Genomic DNA, 18,273 nt, shown 5'->3' on the forward strand with positions numbered 1-18,273 from the left:
AGTCCATACCTTCTTGCTCACAGTAGTGTTTGGGGACCTTGTACTTTCCATCTCACTGTGCTCAGCCTATCTAAAGGATATAATAGAGAACAGAAGCTAGAGATCAGCTGTGGTCTGGATCATGTCTTGTCTTGAAAACATCTTTTTGAGTCTTTTTCCTTACCAACTTTATTCTTTGTGCCTTGTCAGTCATGCCTCTCTACAGACAAAGAGTTTTATTTTCCTGTTGCTTCTGTGCTTGAGTTAATACTTGCAGATCCAGCAGAAAAGGAGGCTCACTTCCTCCTTTCTCAGTCTAGTTTTCAATCAGTTCCACCCTGGCAAATGCGGGCTGACAGAAGAATTGCACACGTGTCTGTAGGGGTGTGCTTGGTTTGCAGAGCACAGAGGGCTGCCCTTGTTAGGTGACAGAACTACATGAAAAAGATGACTCCATTTTGATGCCTGGCACTTAGGCAGAGTGTTGAGCAGACTTGGTAATTAACAAGCAAACTTAGTAGTTTTCCATGTTGCTCCAAGTGAATGATATCATTTCCGTAATTAAGCACTGTAAAACACTGGCGTGTATTTTGGTTAAAGTGAAGAGAGGAAAAGCGCTTTCTGATGTGACAGTGCAAAGTATGATTTAATTGCTCCGGTAGGTGAGCTGAGCAGGTACTGCAGAGTGTTACGTAAAAAGACATGGAAAAATCTCAAGCTGCTATTAATAGTATCAGAAAAATGTTCTTTAAAATACAAAGGCATAATTATGCTTTCTAAAACAGAGTTAATGCAACCTCCTGTCTTCAACTCTTATGTATCTTGGGAACCTCTTTAGTTTTATAAGGCTGTTTTCCTTGCTCAAAACTGTGTTTGAACCCTAAATGTTGTTTGTAGAATGCCACCTTTTCACATAGCCTTATACAGAAAAGGTTACAGATAGGAGCTGGTTACTTAAAAATGTAAAACCATTTACAGAAGAACCCAAAGTACCTTTGTTAAGTACCCCCATAGAGACCTTTTTCTGCAGTTTATCTACAAAATCCACATGTCATGTGTGCACAACTTACCTCAAATTAAGTCTCTTTTCCATTTCAGAAGCAGCTTCAGGTACCACAGGAATCATGAGCAGACTTGCAAGCAGCAGAAAGTGTCTGTGGATATTGATTTTAAGGAACGGTCTTTGTTTTGAAAGGTTTTGTGCTTCTGTTCGTTCTGTGTTGATTTGGAGCTGTGCAAGTCAAAGAGAGTGCTCAAGTGTAACAGGGAGCAGAACTGGAGCAAATGCATTTAAAAAAATAAATAAATGGTATTAATTTGTCAGCACACTTCTTGTAGTCATTTTTAAGGTTAATGCAGCAGTACTTAGTGTTAAGACTGAATGCACGATGCTAATGGAAATATGTATTTTCTCCCATTGAGTCTTGAGCTCAGAACATTCATCTTCTGGCATGGTACATCCTTGCAACAGGAGCAGGAAACTTTTATAGTGTGGGACTGATGCTGTGCTCAAGGCCATGGGAAATCCTGATGCTTTTTCATGTTGTTTATGAACTAACCCCCAGTCCTCCTTGCTGTTTTCTGCAGTACCTCACAGTGATGTGGGTTATAATTTATTACACTGGGAGAGGTGGCGAGGGATGGAGAAGAAGGGGCTGAAGTGGAAAAGACCTTGTGAACCATTGCATGTTTGCAAATGTTGAGGCAAGTGAAAAGGAATGGTCTGAACTGCTCAGGTACAAATGGGAACAGGATCAGGCCTGTCTGTTCTATTGTAGGTGCAGAGGTAATGTTTCCAGTCTGTCAAGCAATTGCCTATCTTGAATATTGTACTGGGTAAATGAACGTGATAACAGCGGTTGAGGATGGCACAATCTTTTGTATAACCAGCACTTGTCTTGTACTTGTTCTGTTTTGTACAGTTCCCAGGAAAATTTCAACATGGTCTTTTTTTCTTCAGTGTACGCATGTATCATCTGCATGTGCTAGAAGGAGCATGACTTTCGAGAAGCTCTTGACCATTGCATCCATGTTCCTAAGATAGGAGGTTATGGTAATGAAGATCAGGCTTTGCTTCTGCAGTGTCTTTTTCTGGATTAGTTATGTCTTGTGCCATTGGGGCTGAAGAGAGAACAGCAGTGGAGCAGTTCAAGCTGAGATTGTTTTGTTTTCAAGTCTCTGAACCGTGAATTGGAAAAGCTCTCAGGACTCCTTTGCAAAATCTCACTTTAAAAAGACTGTTCATGCTTTTCCTTTATTTCCTGCAAATTTTGCTTCCTGCACTTACCTGCCCTGCTCTGCTTCATATACTTGTCTACCCTCTCATTTTTGAGGGGAGCACTTGACGCTGCAGGCTGTAGTTGTGATTCTGTGTTATTGGAGCTAGCAGCATGCTTCTGAGTCAGAGAACTTGCTTTGTGATGATGCATCAAGAGAAATGGCCAGAAACTCTCCTTATGTAACTCAAAATCTGGTGTTTGTAGCCATATAACTGCAGGTCTCCTACATTTTTTAAGTATTAACATGTATGGGCCCAAAGAAACTGAAAATTGAAGTGCAGATTGTTCTTATCTAATGAGAAATGACTCTCTGCTCTTGGGGTTGTTTTCTCAAGTATAGAATGAGAGCAGAGTTGGAATTAAGATACCTAGTCCATCCTGTCAATCTGTCTCCATCATGCCCTCTAACCATGACCCTGAGTGCCACATCCACACAGTTTTTGAGTACCTTCAGAAGATGGTAACACTACCGCTGCCCTGCACAGCTTGTTCCAATGCCCAGCCACTCTTTATGAGAAGTTTTTCTTCATATCCAACCTGAACCTTCCCTTCTACAGTTTGAGGCCATTCCCTCTTGTCCTATTGCTGTTACCTGAAGAACAGGTGGACCTCCCCACCTCCCTATGGTCTCCTTTTAGGCAGCTGTAGAGGGATTGAGCAGCTGGACCGGGCTTGCTGGCAGAACAGCTCACAGCATCCTCAGCCTGTAAGACTTCTCCATCTTCATCCTCCTGCACAGCCCAAGCTGGTGGCAGGCACTCAGAGTGCGTCTGTTTCTGCAGTCTGAAAGGTGGGGTAAAGCCTGCAGAGCTTAATAGTAGGACTGGAGCTGTACTATGAAAGCTGAACGAATGTGTATTTCACTTCAAACAATGGCTGTATCTTAACACCGTGTTTGTCCTCATTAGTTTACACAAGGATGTTTGTTCTGTATTAGGTGGTGGGAGTGTAAACGTTACCAGTTGCTAAAATACTGTGGGTTTTGATTTATTTATTTATTTTCCTGTTGTTGTAGTTCCTGTCTACAACTATAGTGGTTTTACACCCAGATTTTGTTTTCAATTGATTTATTTTTAAACCTTCACAGCACTGCATGCATGTAGGTAGGTGTGTTAGGAAAAACAAGGGAGAGAACCAGCTGGGGGAAATATGTAGGTTTGGGACCTCTTTCTTTGCACTCTTTCTAGCTAATAAAAACAGAGAAAATTCAATATGCAAACAAGCTTGGGAGGATGCTGAGCTTAGTTCATCTTAATATATGTAGTAGTGCTGCCATCAGAGTGCTTTCTTCTGTATATTACTCAGATGCAACTTATGTATAATTTGGAAGAATGATGTGACCAAAAATGCATGCTAAGTTTGGTTCTTGTCTTCCTTCTTAGAAATAGAAGAATGATGTGCGTGTATAGATAATAAAATGTAGTGGTTCTGGAGGGTATATTGCTTGTTTAATTGCCTGTGTGACATCCTCCTTGTAAGATTAAGTATTTTCAGTAACAGCCGTGTGGTCTGTATCCTCACTTGTTCACTTGATATCTTTCCTAAAGTGATGCAACTGGTATCAGTGCAGTAGGATTTCAGCTCCCATATAACTCCTTACTAACAGAAGATCGTAAATGAGAAGTAATGTTGTGTGTATGTAATCCCGTTAGGCAATATTATTGTGCAGCACATTGGTTTTTTTCTCCTCGCAACAAAGCTCCTCGATCTGTGGTGAAGTGTTTTGTGACACATTTTTGAATGGGCCTTTTGCCCTGCTTTTGGTTCTTTAATGCCAAAAGCTTTACCAGGAAACAAGAATCTCTTTCTTCTCTGCCTGTGTTTATTCAGCTTGGGGCCGTGATGCTGAATATGCAGACGGACGCAGAAGTCAGATGATCTAAGATGTGTGATATTATAAGGTTAGCTGGTTCACATGAAAATCATTTTAACTCTGTTAGAATTTTTATGTCTGCATTTAACATCTGTGGCATCTATAAGTCTTAAGATCTGTCTTTTTAAAAGATTTTTATGTGCTTTCACCACTAACGCTGTTCTGAAGTAAATCCTCTCTTAGTTATATCCTTTGAAAGAAGTGATTAATTTGCAACAAGTATTTCTGAATGAGCTTCTGACAGTGAGAAATGGCTTTATAAAAACAGAGCCTGATCCTGCAGACAGCTGCTGGTCCGTTCAGCCTTACTCTCACAGGTAGCTTGTTGCCTTTGGCTTCACAAAATCATTGCCTAACACAGAGAGCCAAAAGGAGTGGTTAGATGGATTCATTTGAGCAAGAGCCCTGTCAGTCAAGGTTTCTGCAGAAGTGATTAGTCATTCAGTGTTAGTGCTTTTACGGGTGTCCAGGTGCATGAGTTTGTACAGAATCAGATCAAGTGCTTGGCACTAGGGACTCTTCTTGCTTATCTAGTTCTTTTAATGTTAAAGGTGATTATTGCTTACTACAACCTGGTAGAGTACTGCACACTAAGTCATGGAGGTCTGGACAAGCATCTGCTTTTTTCACAAAGTGATGTCAGGGTGAGATTTTTTTCGAGGCATTTCACACTTTATATCCTTCTTTATTCTGGGAGAAGGACTCCTTGAGAGTAGCCCTTCTGCAAAGAACTTAGGAGTTCTGGTTGATGAACACTTAAACTGAGCCAGCAGTGTGCACTTGCAGCCCAGAAGGCCAGTCGTATCCTGGGCTCTATCAGAAGACAGGCGGCCAGCAGTGCAAACAAAGGGATTGTCCCCCTCTGTTCTGCCCTTGTGAGGCCCCATCTGGAGTATTGCATTCGAGTCTGGGGCCTCCAGTACAGAAAAGGTGTGGAGCTTTTGGAGGGAGTCCAGAGGAGAGCCAAGAAGATGATCCATGGGTTGGAGCACCTCTCCTATAAAGGCAGGCTGAAGGAATTAGGTTTGAAATAGCTGCTGGTTCAAGTGAATGCACAAAGTAAGCTTAATAAACAATTCTGTTGTTATATCCCCATTTGATGTTTCAGCTGTCAGAAATATTTAGCTTTTAGCTGGCATGTGGGAGCAGAGCCATACCCCCTACATCTCTTCAACTTTCCGCACGTGTAAGTTCAGTAATCATTGAGATATGGCAGGTGTATGCATGTCATTTCTGGTTTGGGACAATGAAGGACCAAGCAACAGATACCATAAATGGTGGCTTAGCATTTGTTGAGATTTTTAGGGTGTTAGAAGCTCTAATGTTTCCAAATTACATGCTATGATAAAGGAATCCTTATCATTCTCTCCATCTCCATTGCAGCGAATCTTACTCCAATATTACGAGCTTCAAGATCTTGCAGTGTGGTCAGGATGAACTTCTGTCTTTTTAACTTTTAAGACAGCTAAATTATTTTCTGCAAGGCAGCCACCTCCCACTTTGAAATGCGGTTTGCTTGTGGACGTGTACAGGCGGCCCCTCTGCCTGCCCCAACAAAGCCAGTCAGATGCTCCAGGTCATGCTAAATGCCCAACAGCCTGTTAACCTGTCATGAGTCTGGGTGTCGTCCCCTGTAGTGCTGAGATGTTCAAATCTAGCTGGGAGCTTTGTCAGAATTACCTGCTTTATGTGGGTATGGTGCCTATGAGCAGCTCGCTATCAGTTCTTGCCTGGACCTGGTCCCAGCAGTGGCCAGGCTCAAGCTATAGGGCTGACTGCCCCTAATTCTCTCTTCAAGCCTCAGAAGCAATCATGAGTTGTGTCCCATTGGGACACCTGGGTCTGCCTGACCTAATGATTTTTTGTTATAACAGTCATAGACAGCGGTAGAAGCAACACCAGAAGAGGTAGTGCAAAATTGTCACTGTCGATGTGTTGGGATGGGACACAGCTTCTTTATTCCTGTTTTCCTCCTTACTTTCCCATCCCTCCTCTGTTGCTGGCAGCAGCTCAAGGCACTGCAGAGTTTTTTTTCCCTAGGCTCTTTTGTTTAATTGACTTTAGGTAGTGAGATGTGAACTGGGAGCCTGGCTGGGGCATGCGGCTTCTCCTTGTAATTTTTCTCACTTTGTGGCTACAGGCAGCCTTTTGGAGGGCTGCCCTGAGGAGCTGGTCTTCTGGGCTGTTGGCCTTTGTGTTGCTTGGGGAAGGTGTAACTTCATGAATATAAACCAGTGTCTTCTGCCTGCTCCCGTTTTAGAGGCTAGATTCTCTGTGTCAGAGGATCAGTACTATGAATTGCTGAGAAAATTGCTGTCCTTTGGCATTAGAGCAGGTGGGTTTGTTCCTGTGTTAGTGGGACGCAAGCCTAAAAGCAAAGGAGTTGGATAAGTGAATATTGATGAAATCTGTCATTAATTACAGCTCGTGGAGAATTCATTGCGTTTTCAGTGGATTTGAATATAACTTTGCTTATGCAATCCTCTTATACACTGTTGCAGTGTGGCACTAAGAAAGCTCATTATATTTACTGTATGGAGATTATGATTTTGGGGAGATGATAGTTTCAGTGGCAGTTGCCACCTTTCTTGTGGTCTTATCAGCAAGCTGTTAGATGTGGGGAAGAGGGGGAAGCTGTGTGTAAGCCAGATTTTCCATCTGCCTCGAAACACAGCTGTTAATTCTTGTGAACCAAACCAGAGCAAACTGTGAGCTTTTATTTTGAGGAAACAGAATCCTTCAGAAGGGTGCTGTGTTCCAACAGTAAGTAACATTTATGTCCTCTGTAAAGGTGAATATATATATGTATACATATTTTTTGGGGGGTCATTTATAACGTGGTTGGTGCTCCTGAAGTTTCTGCTCATCCAGCTCTTTTGTTAGCAGAAGTCTGAGCTCGGTGTGAGTTAAAGCAGATTTGCCTTTGCTCGCAGCATTTGTGCACCAGGCTATGGCCGAGGAGGTTAATGTTGAGGCAGAGCTCTGCAATGTGCTTTATTCACGCCAGGCAGCACTTAACTTCAACAAGTCATTTGCTGACCTTGGTTGAAGTGATGTCTGCAGACTGATAGCTCTAATTGGACAACGGGCACCTGGTAAGTTAGTGATTAAAAATAAGAAACGTTATGACTGGTTAGTGTACGACTGCCTTGAAACCACTGCATAATGATGGTACATTTACCATCAGATTAGGTCACGAAGCAGCTTTACTGCAGCTTGGAAAATTAGGATCAAAAATAGTCCTGTGATTAAAACTTCAGCTTTTGAAAGCTCTTCAGAGAAGGAAGATGTGCAAACGCAGATGTATGGGAGAAATTAAGCAGTCTGGATACGCGCAGTTCTTGAATTGAAAGGGAATAATTGATTCAAGTGCTGCACTAGCTCATTTCTCACAGCTACCCCGTCTTAGCAAAATTAAATGAAACATCAGAATGATCTGGGAATAAGTTGCCTAAAATACAATCCATAATTGGTCCAAGTATTAACAGTGGATTTAGTATTCTATGAACATGAGACTGTTCTGTGTGGACCAGCAGCAGCCTGCAATAGCAGTTGTCTTAGTTTAGATTTGTGAATTTCTCCTATGCTTTAAAAAACACTCTGTACGCTTTATCACACATCTATCAGCAGTGAAGTAATTTCTTTCTGAAACAACTTTTGCTTCCTGATGCCACTGGGACTTGGTCTCCTCTGCAGCCCTGTGCTGCAGCAGTGAGATTCCATTGAGCACAGGGCAGCCTGCAAGCCCCATGAGTCCTGCTAGGCAGTACTTAAATGCCAGATGGAAATGAGCATAAACTGATAAAGAAAAATGATTAACTTCACATTTTGCTGCCCTTAAGTTGCTTTGTTTCCTCCACAGCAAGCATAACACCATCTACCTTGCAGCTGTGCTGTCAGGTACCTGAAGGTGGAGGTCTGGTCAGCGCTCTCCAGAGCCCTGTGTGCTGTTTCATCTGTTGAGCCTGAAGGAGTCCAGCATAAACCTGCTCCCTGTGACTGTTTTAGATGCCCACTGACTTTTTGGTCACAATGTAAGTTAATTAGCACTAAATGAGGCTGGCTTAACCCAATTATGAAGCAGCAGTTTGCAGGAGGTCTACACAGGGCTGACCTTTATTTCATTTCACCTTATTTTTGTGTTAGGAAGTTCTGTAGGTCTCTGGAGGTTAACAGGTGTCCACGAGGGCTGTTTCTCTGTTTATCAAGCTTCCAGTTATTCTGCATGTAAGTACCAGAATCTTAGGTGTCACTTTTAAAACCACGTATCCACGTTAGGCAAAATCCATTATAGTGTGAGTTAGCATGTTTCACTTATGCCTTCTTGTGCCTGGCCTTTCTTTATATCCAGCCTATATATCCCCTCTTCTGGTTGAAAACCATTTCCCCTTGTCCCATCACAGCAAACCTCGCTGAAGAGTTTGCCCCCTTTTTTTCTTGTAGCCCATCTTTAGTGATTGTGGTAAAGCAGATGGTGATGTGCTCCCTCAGCAGCAGCTCTATTAGCCTGCACAGGAGTTTGCTGGGTCAGGGGGTGGAGTGGGGAGCAGAGAGCAGCAGAGTCCATGAAGCTTGTTAACGTTTCAAGCAAGCAGCATGAAATACGGATCTGAGGGTAGCACGAATCGTGAGCCTGGTCAGAAAACTGCTGTGGACTCAACTAGGAAGCTACAGCAATACCCCTGGCAGGGAGCACAGTTCTGGCTAGCTGGGGCAGATGCATTCCCATGCCTGTTTATCAGTGTGCTCAAGCTGAAAGGCTGATACAAAGTGCTTCCTGCTCAGCATGATAAATAGAACTTTGCATGATAATTATGTTTACAGCAGGACAGATGTACTAATAACATGTCCCCTAAAGACTTCAAATGAGCTATAAAAGAACCAAATCTGGGCTGAAAGTGCTGGCAGCAGTAGTATTAATTGTGTAAGTTACATCTGATAATTGTGTTGTTTCATTTGAATGAGGCAGTCAGCTATTAATGGCTTGTGCTCTGTAGTACCAAAACAGCCAAGTGTGCAGAATTTGTCAGTCTGGTAATGTAGTTACATATTAGCAATGCGTTCTAATGGACCTTCTCCAGTGGATAGGGAAGGGAAGAAGTGTTGCCAGTAATTTCTAATGCTGTTTCATCTTCTGTATCAAAATACTTATGTGCCTTCAGGAAGAGAACGTTTTTGTTATCTGTGAATTGTTTGATGTAAGACAATGCCTGCAGAAAGAAAAAAAGACTTCTGTGGTTATTGAGGACAGAAATGAAGAATGACTAATTAGCTGTCTTGTTCCACTTACTGCTTCCACACTGGCAATATGAATGAAATGCACACACACACAATATAGACGTGATCCAAAAAACTTGGAATAAGTTATCACTGCTCTAAAAATTAGGTTTGATAATATGTGGTCCAAGTGAATGTCAGTACTAGATGTTGTGCCAAGATTACAGTTAAATAAAGATCTTGCAGGTAACTAACCAAAAGTAAATCCCCACTGGTCCAAATTGAATTACTTTTTGTGACATCCTAATTCATTCGCATTCCCAAGCGTGTTTCCTTTTGTCTGTGGTAAGCTGAGCTGCAGATAGCATCCCAGAGGAGCACCCTTCTAGCAGGCCTAACCCACATCCTCTCTCTGGCTGATTAATCTGCAAATCCTTCCAAATTTCTTAGCCATGCCCTTACATCAGAGCATCCCTCTGTAAAAGATGTGAGCAGAATCCTGGAATGGGCTGCCTTAGCGTGAGAGGGGCTCTTTGTACGTTATACATATATGTGTGTGTATATATACACACATTTATTTATTATAAGGGGAACAGGCAGTTGACTTTCTGAAGTACAAGGTGTGATCATTGGGTAGCAGAGAGCTGATGGCCTGGAAAAAAAAAACTGCCTGGAGATGCTCAGTAAAACTTGTCCTTGGTTCCATGTAACCTTTCATCAATGTAATTCATTGCTAACGAGCCGCAGATTCATTGCAATTCATTGCAGAGCTTTAAAATTACCACCGAGTCAGATGACAGAGTGCCTTGTTTTATGTTATCAAGAAACATCCTCTCAATGATTGAGGATTAGTCAGTAGCGCAGCCTCTGGAAGGAGTGCTGGCCCCATGTTGTGAAGGGTGTTGGTAAAAGCACCAAGAGTTCTAGAGGAGAAAGGAAGGAGGAGACTAACAAACAACAAGTCTTTGTCAGCTTACATCCGTGTGTGCTTTATCCTTAGTCCTGCTAGTGCTGAGGAAATGCCTATGTGATTGATTTGTTTCAGGCAGATAGCAAAGACTGAAGTATAAACTACATGCACTTCTGCATAGCCTTGGGGTTGTTTTCTTCCTAAAACCATCTATAACGTGTGTGGATATAAACAAATGAAACACCGAGGAAAAAAAAATGGGCTTAAAAATGTCTGTTAGTGAAAGAAAAGCTTGATAATTTTTATTTCTATTTTCTGTTATATTTCTGCACTGCATACGTAAAACTTTGCCCCACAGCTCCTGTCCACAGGCAGCTGCATAATTATGTCAGTAATTTGTTTGTGGTTGTTAAGAGCTGGGTAACTCGGATCCTCCAGCCTCACTGTAAGGTTTGGGTGTGAACCATTATCGATTAACTATCTCTACCAGCAGATAGGTTGCAACTCTATTATTAATGATTGCTTTACATATTTATTTTCTTGTACACACGCTAGATTAGATCAGGTGAAGGAACACTTGAAGTGGTTTACCCTGGTGTTAGCTGTAGCTCTGCCAACCTCTTACCTTCTTTACTGTGCAATGTCTTCATTGTCTTCGGTTCATAGTTGATCTTCCACGGTGCAGATTGTATGAAGTAAGAGTTCTATAAGGAGTGAAATGGCTTCTAAAAACATTTTAATTTTTAATAGAGATATGTACCATGGGAGAGCAACCTCAGGCTGGGAATGTGCCAGTTACAGTATGCTGCTGAGCAGGAGACCGCAGCGGGGAGAGGAGAAAATGATCTAATCTTCTGCTCCCACCTATCAGCCCAGGCAAATGCTGTGCCTAGTCACAGTGGTAGGAGTGGGGGAGAAGCAGAAGGAGCTTGCTCTTCCCAGGGCAGCCATGCTGCGTGGCTTCAGGCCTGTCCTGAGCAAGAAGACTGGTAGGAAACAGAGCTGTCTCTTATGAGGCCCATATTCGAGCTCACAGATATCAGTGTTGGGCTTTTCTGAATGGTATGAATTGGCTTGTGTTTTAGCTGTGCATGGCCAAGAAGAGGGCACGACCAGAGTTTGCTCCCAGATATGTAATAGGGTGGTGAGACAAGCATCTGATCCTGAGGGAATTTATGGCAAATGTGCCCAGAACTGAATCCAAAGCATGCACTGGTAAAGTCTTTATATTGTCACAATCTGTGCTGGAGTTTATATATCACGCATGAAATACCTCATGCTAGCTTTCACTTGCTCAGATTGGTCATTGTTCTGCTCTCATAAGGACTTATTTTCTCTGCCGGAAGAATATCGTAGGGTAATTCATAATGTCTAAGATGAATTTGTAAAGAAAAGGTGTGTTGGTGCCTGGTCACATCTTTTCTGAATCTAATGTTAAGATTTGGGGTTGTAGAATACATTGCCCATGCACCTGGAGGTGAGGTTATGAGGTAGAGCCATAGATAATTGAAGAAATACCCTGAATGAAATAAAGGGAAACAAACAGGAAAAGCTAACAGTCTTAATTGTATCATACACAGGAGATTGTCATTGCATACACAGGAGAGAGTGGAAGGGTTTTTTTCCAGTTGTCTTAGTGCACGTGTTTTTCCAGATGTTGTGACACCATCTATAGCCTGGGTTTCCAGGTGTGTAGTTAATAACTTTGATTGCTCTAAAATGCAGCTTAATTGGACTAGATAATTTCAAAGCTGTCTTTGGAGCGTGGCCTAATTCAAATAGGGTCTTTGGTTTTAGGTTTGATTCTTCTTCTTCTCTTAGAAGTCTGATCCTAAGGATACCTATTCCTAAGGTGCAACACTGCCCATGGACCTACAAGTAATTATCATTTTACAATGCACTGAGTCTATCAGGTGTAAGCAACACATGTAGAATCTGTTAGGTTGATGTTGATTAAACAGGCTATTGTGGTCCGTGTTTTATTTTGTGTTTTTTACAATGCTATAGTATCAGCTCTGGCAAGCCTCTTTGTATTCATAGAACGCACAGTTAATACCTTTTGCTTCTTCGCTACTTTTGAGTACCGTTTTTAATTGAGCTGGTGCCCGATGATGCCTGCAATGATAATGTGTCAGGTTATGAGGTAATGGCTGTTCTAAAAAATACAGCCGTGGCAGTGTTCTGGCACATTCAACATAAATCATGGTACACAAGCCTTCTGAAAGCTATCACACTGCTGCAGAGTCAGGGAAGTGCAGACGGTAGATCTGTAAATCACTGGTTCCATATATTAGAGGATGCAGATTTTGGGAACATCAAGAGCTCTTTTGCCTTTAAATGAATCTTTCTGAATTGCCGCTGTAGCTCTTGTTGTGGCTGGGGCATAGATAGCAGCAGGAGGACAGGGTGCAGAGGCAGCTGCTACAGAGAGATGGTAGGTTTCAAACAAGATCTGTCTTCTGTTAATCGGGAAATCAGCTGGGGAAGGTGAAATGAAAGGGGACTCAAATTCAACAACGCTTGTTGATTGCTCTTCCATTGACTAGACGTAATCCTCTTTTTTTCCCTTCATCAGAGATTTCGTATCACTGCTTAATTTTGGAAGCCTTCTAGTAAAGCTGAGAATTAATATGTATCAGGAGGGATTGTGCAGGATGCTTCAGACAACCCTGTCTCCTGCTTTCCTACACACATACATGTGCACACACCATACTGTCTATGAACAGTTTTCATCTCAGCAATTCTTGTGCCAGTCCCCTGTGTCTTCAGAGATCTGTGTATTTGATGCTGGTATAAATTGCATGCAAATAAATTATAATAGTCTTTCCTTCAAGACAGCAAGATCAATATTTTTTATGTTTAGAAGTTATGTGCAGACAGGTCAGCAGTTTGAGTGCAGGATTTCAAAGCCTCTGTTTTATGTATTGTGAGGCCTAGAGAGAGATTTGGATGGTAGTAGAGGTAGGATACCATCTACTTTGGGAGGAAACGTGTTCATGACACAGGTTTCCACTCATCCCATTGCTTTCTACCCAATGGGTTGATGGAAACCAAGGAAGCATTTTGTCAGGATCTTGTTCTAGTTATATCTGGCCAAAGGTCTGGAGGCCTCTCTTCTTCCAACATGTACCCTGATAGGAACAGGTTGCCGGGGCCTTGTTAGCCCAGGAGTTCTGTGTCAGAGACACCTTGCAGAAAGTTGTGGTTTTAAACCAGGTTTTCATCCTGCCTGGGTGTAAGTGACAGCTAAACAGCATTCTCTTGGTATACATCCTGTGCATATGTTTGGATTGGGCTGCTGACTTAACATAACACCCCATTTTTGGTGTATGCCAGATGCCTTAACTGTTGATGTAGATAGCCTTGCCAATACACTGGGCAATTTTAAAGTTCTGAATTGAGTTGCATGTTTTTGCAGAGAAAGGCTCTGCTTTGTAATTACAATAGTGCATAATTAAGTACTGCCTCATATCAGTTTGGGTAGCTGCGTGAAGCTCTGTTTTCCTTAGTAATTTTTAATAGCCTCAGGGTTGTTTTTTCTGTGTTTGTCTTCCTGTGCAACAGTGGTAAAAGATAGGAAGAAAATGAGCTGATACATAGGAAACCCAGGAAGAACTTCAGGCAGAGGGCGAGAGGTGACTCATTAGCAGGCCCTCATCTGGGTTAGTTGCAGGTCATGCAGTTAGGGGTCATGAGGGAGTGGTGATTCGCACACAGCTGATGCCTATGATATTTCAGAGGGATGTATTAATTGACTTGCACGATATTTCAGAGGGATTGTTAATTGACTTGTATGATATTTCAGAGGGATGTGTTACTTGACAGCAGCTTGCCCTAGGGGTGTGGGTATGTTGCTTAGCCAGCAGGTTGATGGGGTTGGAGAGAAACGGCTGCTTGCTTTTACTGTGGTGTCTTTTAAAAGCCTTGTGGAAGGCTGTCCTGTTCATGCTGATCCCATGGAGCTGGGATGCAGATAACACCCTGACCACTGAGTGAGCTGTGTGTTGAGCATGGCTCTTCCCAGGCAGTGCTGCTTGGCTCCTTCAGGAACTTTGCAGCACTATTTCTGGGTGGATTGAAGTGGCGATGAATCAAGTCCCACTTTCTTGGTGACCCTATTAAAGTCTGGAGAAAAATAATCTGTCTCTTACAGATTGGAGATGCTTGCTCTGATGGGTGCTACATTTCTGTGTGCTGACCCTACCTGTTCAGTGCCTACACCCCTGGAGGTTTGTAATCTCAATGGAAGCAGGGGGACCTGCACCCACAACTTCCATAGACATTAAGCACATTTAAAATACAGCTCTTTTTTCCTAGTTTCCTAGCTGAGCTGGAAGGTCATTATGCATGGATTTATTTTCCCTTATCTCTTGGATTATCATCTGCTTCCTTCCTTCCTGGGTGAATTTATCCAGTGTTCTGATTGCGGCTTTGTTTTTATCACCTCCTGTCTTAAGGGGCCGACAGTTGTGTAGGTTTAACTTTATTGAACTGAGGATTTTGCAGCAATTGATGATAAAGATAATTTTCCATAGATGAATGGGTTTATTACAGCAAATCTTTCTGCAGGGTACTTTATTTGACTGTTTGCAGTTTTGGTTACAGAACTGCTTTGTTTCATTTTCCTTTTTTTTTTTTTTTCCTTTCTTTTTTTCCTTAATTGAGCCACATGATAATCTGACTTTGTAAAGGAGAAACAGAGATAACATTTTAAGTCTTAAGAAACTTCTACAGGGACTCAAACAGCTGGTCAGAGATAAATCTGGCGTGCAAACAGGGCCATGAATGTCTTAGAAAACAACGATTTAAAATGCCAGTGCATCGAGTATCTTTTTAGTGTCTTTTTTTGGCTTTGGTTGGAAATTTGATGTTAGGCTATTAGTAGTTTCTGTGCTCATGTAATAATTGCACAGGAAACAGGGAGGAAATGAGTGGAGAAAATATTTTAGATTGAGGCTTAAGGGAAAGTGATATTATACATTCTTTGAAGATTTAAAGGAAAAAAAAACACAAAAACCAACAAAACCAACAATTTGCATGAGACTGCAGCCAAGTCCTATGGAGTTATCATCTTGCAGAGCTAACACTGCTTGCTTCTGTGCCCACTGGGGTGAAGGGAGAGGGGTTGGGGATACCTAAAGGAGTAGTAGTTAAACTGGGGCCATGTTTCTTGAGGCTTTGCTTGGACTAGGAGAAATGTTCATTTCTCCTGAAGCATCTCTCATTTTATTAGTAAGAACAGTTGCATTTTAGTGTTCATTATCTGGCTGATATTCGCTCTCCATAAATTTTAAAACATTCTTGCATTCAAATACATCTGCACAAGGACTTATCCAAGAACATGGATCTTGTATGAGTCACACAGGGCTACTTTGTTTTGATCTCTTACTTAACAGTAGGATTGTCCCCTCATTATTACAGTAATAGGACCTTCTTAGTGCAAAATAGGTATCAACACAGCTTTGCATCGGAGTGTTGGTGATTTGTGCTGTAAGCCAGTTCAGGTTGTTTATTTTACTGCCAGTCTCCACATCTAGCACGTTAATCAATGTTTTGAAAGTAACCCTTTTGAAAGTTGTATAGACAAGCCCTGACCACTTGCCTGCAGAAGGGAATAAGGTGAATCAATTTAAATATTAAATGTAAGTCGAAGTGATTAATTTTTAACAAAGTCAGTGGAAAACTGGTTTGGCTTGTATTCCCTGGAACCCCCCCCCTTTCAAAAGCTTTGCTCTTCCAAAACTGTTTTTTTCATATGTGCTGTGGTGCAGGATGTGAGTTAGTTCACAGCAGGTAAGTTCATTAGTTGGCATCTCTGGTATAATATCCAGCTGTGGAAAGCTTATAAATATTGGTATTTAGGTCATCTTAATTAGGCCTCAAAGTAAAGATTTGAAAGCAGAATAATTGCACATACTTCATTGCTGCTGAGCTTCTTCGGTGAAAAGAGGGTGCGGTTCCTGGGTGGTATGAAAGGATTTAAGCAGAGCTGCTGCAAATCTTCAGCGGTGCTTCTGTGTGTGTGTGCCAGGAGCTGAACTGATTAAAAGGAACAGCTTGGGGAGAGGTGAAAGATGTGGCAGTTCACAGCTGGGTGAGATGCTGTGCTGGATATCCTTGCTGGCTGCCAGCATAGGGGATAGATAGCATGGGCAGCTCCAAAGCATGTTGTTGTCAGCTTGTGTGTGACTTGTGCTGCTTCTTTTCTCGTGGTCTATGTGCTCCTTCCTTCCCGGATGAACATATCCAGGGTTTTGCTTACATTCACACTAGCTGGAAGGGAGCTCAGCTATTCATGCTCCCCTTCCAGCCGTGGATGAGCACAGAGCATCCCCTTGCTTCTTTCAGAAGCCATGCAGACTTAACTTGCCACATTTAGGTCCCTGCAGCACTGCAGAGTCACTACTGGTAAAGCTCAGCATGAGCTCTTTTGTGCCAGGAGGTGCAGGGATTTCCAGCCAGCCTGTGTGGCTTTCAGGATTAGCAAGCAGAAGCCAGGAGGCAGAATCCCAGTGCTGTGTGTAACAAGTTGAGACCAACAAGGGATGCAGGAGGAACTGAAACAGGGAGCAGGCAACTGGGTGATCAGTGTTCAGAGCTGCCCTAGAACTGGTGCCTGTGTTTTTAACCTAATAACATGTACAGCAGTAATAAAAAGCAGCAGTTATCATTTGCTATACTAGCAATATTGGTGGCTGAAAACTCCCACTTCTCTGTCTTGTAGAACCATTAAAGTTGGAAAAGAACTCTAAGCTCATCTAGTCCAGTCATCAACCCATCCCACCGTGCCCACTAACCATGACCATCAGTGCCTCAACTACCCTTTTCTTGAGCACCTCCAGGGATGGTGACTGCACCACCCCTCTGGGCAGCCTGTGCCACTGCCTCTCCACTCCTTCTGAGAAGCTATTTTTCCTACTATCCAGCCTGAACCTCCCCTGACACAGCTTGAGGCCATTCCCTTTCATCCTATCACTGTTACCTGGGAGAAGAGGCTGGCTGTGATTTGGTGATTGCCAGCAAGGAACATGATTTTCCATGTTACGCTCTGGGTGGGCTGTATCATCACATTTTTGGTTATTTATGATGGTTTTGTAAGCCTGGGTGCAGCTCCCAGTTTTGTGCTGCTGTTGGGATGCTTAGGGAGCAGCAGCTGCTTCAGGGAGGCTGTGCTGGAAGCTCCCTCCTGTGCCCACCTGAATAACTAGAAAACTGGAAATAGTGAGGTTTCCTTCACAACTTAATTTTGCAGATGTTGACAATGGATCAGACTCAGCTGTAAAAATCTGGTCTAAAGCACAGACTGCTTGGTGCTGCTCGGAGAGATGAGCAGAGCTCCTTTTCACAAATGACAGTTACATACCCTCTGCTGACAGCTCGGTCAGCATTCTTCTCTCATTTAGTCACTCCTAGCAAGTGATGAGATAGTCAGAGATGAACATGGCTGAGAAACAATTGGCATTAAAAAAAGGGGAGGTGGGGGGGTGAACAGGCAAAGAGGAATAGAGAAAATGAGAACTGTCCCCTGTAACAGTGTGGATGACAGTAACACAGCAAGTGAGGAGGGGCTGCTGGTGGGTGGGTGTTAAACCCTTACGGAAAGGAAAAGTTGCAAGCCTAAATGAAGGAGGAGCTGTTGGGAATGTGAAGTTTTACTTGCTGTTTTGCTGCAGAAGCATGTGTGAAATCAGTTTGTCTTTTTCTGCTGGGAATCAAATAGATTTAATAAGATAACAGAAATGAAACTTGATTATTACCCAAACGTGTGGCTCGGATAGTTAACTGTGGCCTGTAAACTTTACTCAGTATCAGCTCAGAGTACTTTGTGATGCACCCTAATCGGTGGTAATGTTTTGTGTTTCTTTTCTGTAGACGTCGGCTGATCTCCCAACGATCTTCTCTGGAGACCTTGGAGGACATAGAGGAAAATGCCCCACTACGCAGGTGATTTCTGTTTATTCCCTATCCAGTTACTGGTTTGTGAGGCAGTAGTTGAATGTGCACATTAAGATGTT

The 18,273-nt window shown here is 42.6% G+C and overlaps 1 protein-coding gene across 2 annotated transcripts in view; it reads left to right on the forward strand.

Moving 5' to 3' along the window:
* CABLES1 (Cdk5 and Abl enzyme substrate 1) overlaps positions 1-18,273 on the forward strand; it is a 56,068-nt gene that overhangs the window by 5,804 nt on the left and 31,991 nt on the right. For both annotated transcript variants that reach the window (XM_015855404.2, XM_015855405.2), the window contains exon 2: positions 18,131-18,202. In XM_015855404.2, the coding sequence (XP_015710890.1) occupies positions 18,131-18,202 (72 nt within the window). The remainder of the gene's footprint in view (positions 1-18,130; positions 18,203-18,273) is intronic.

This window comes from Coturnix japonica, chromosome 2 (assembly GCF_001577835.2).
Source record: "Coturnix japonica isolate 7356 chromosome 2, Coturnix japonica 2.1, whole genome shotgun sequence".
NCBI lineage: Eukaryota > Metazoa > Chordata > Aves > Galliformes > Phasianidae > Coturnix > Coturnix japonica.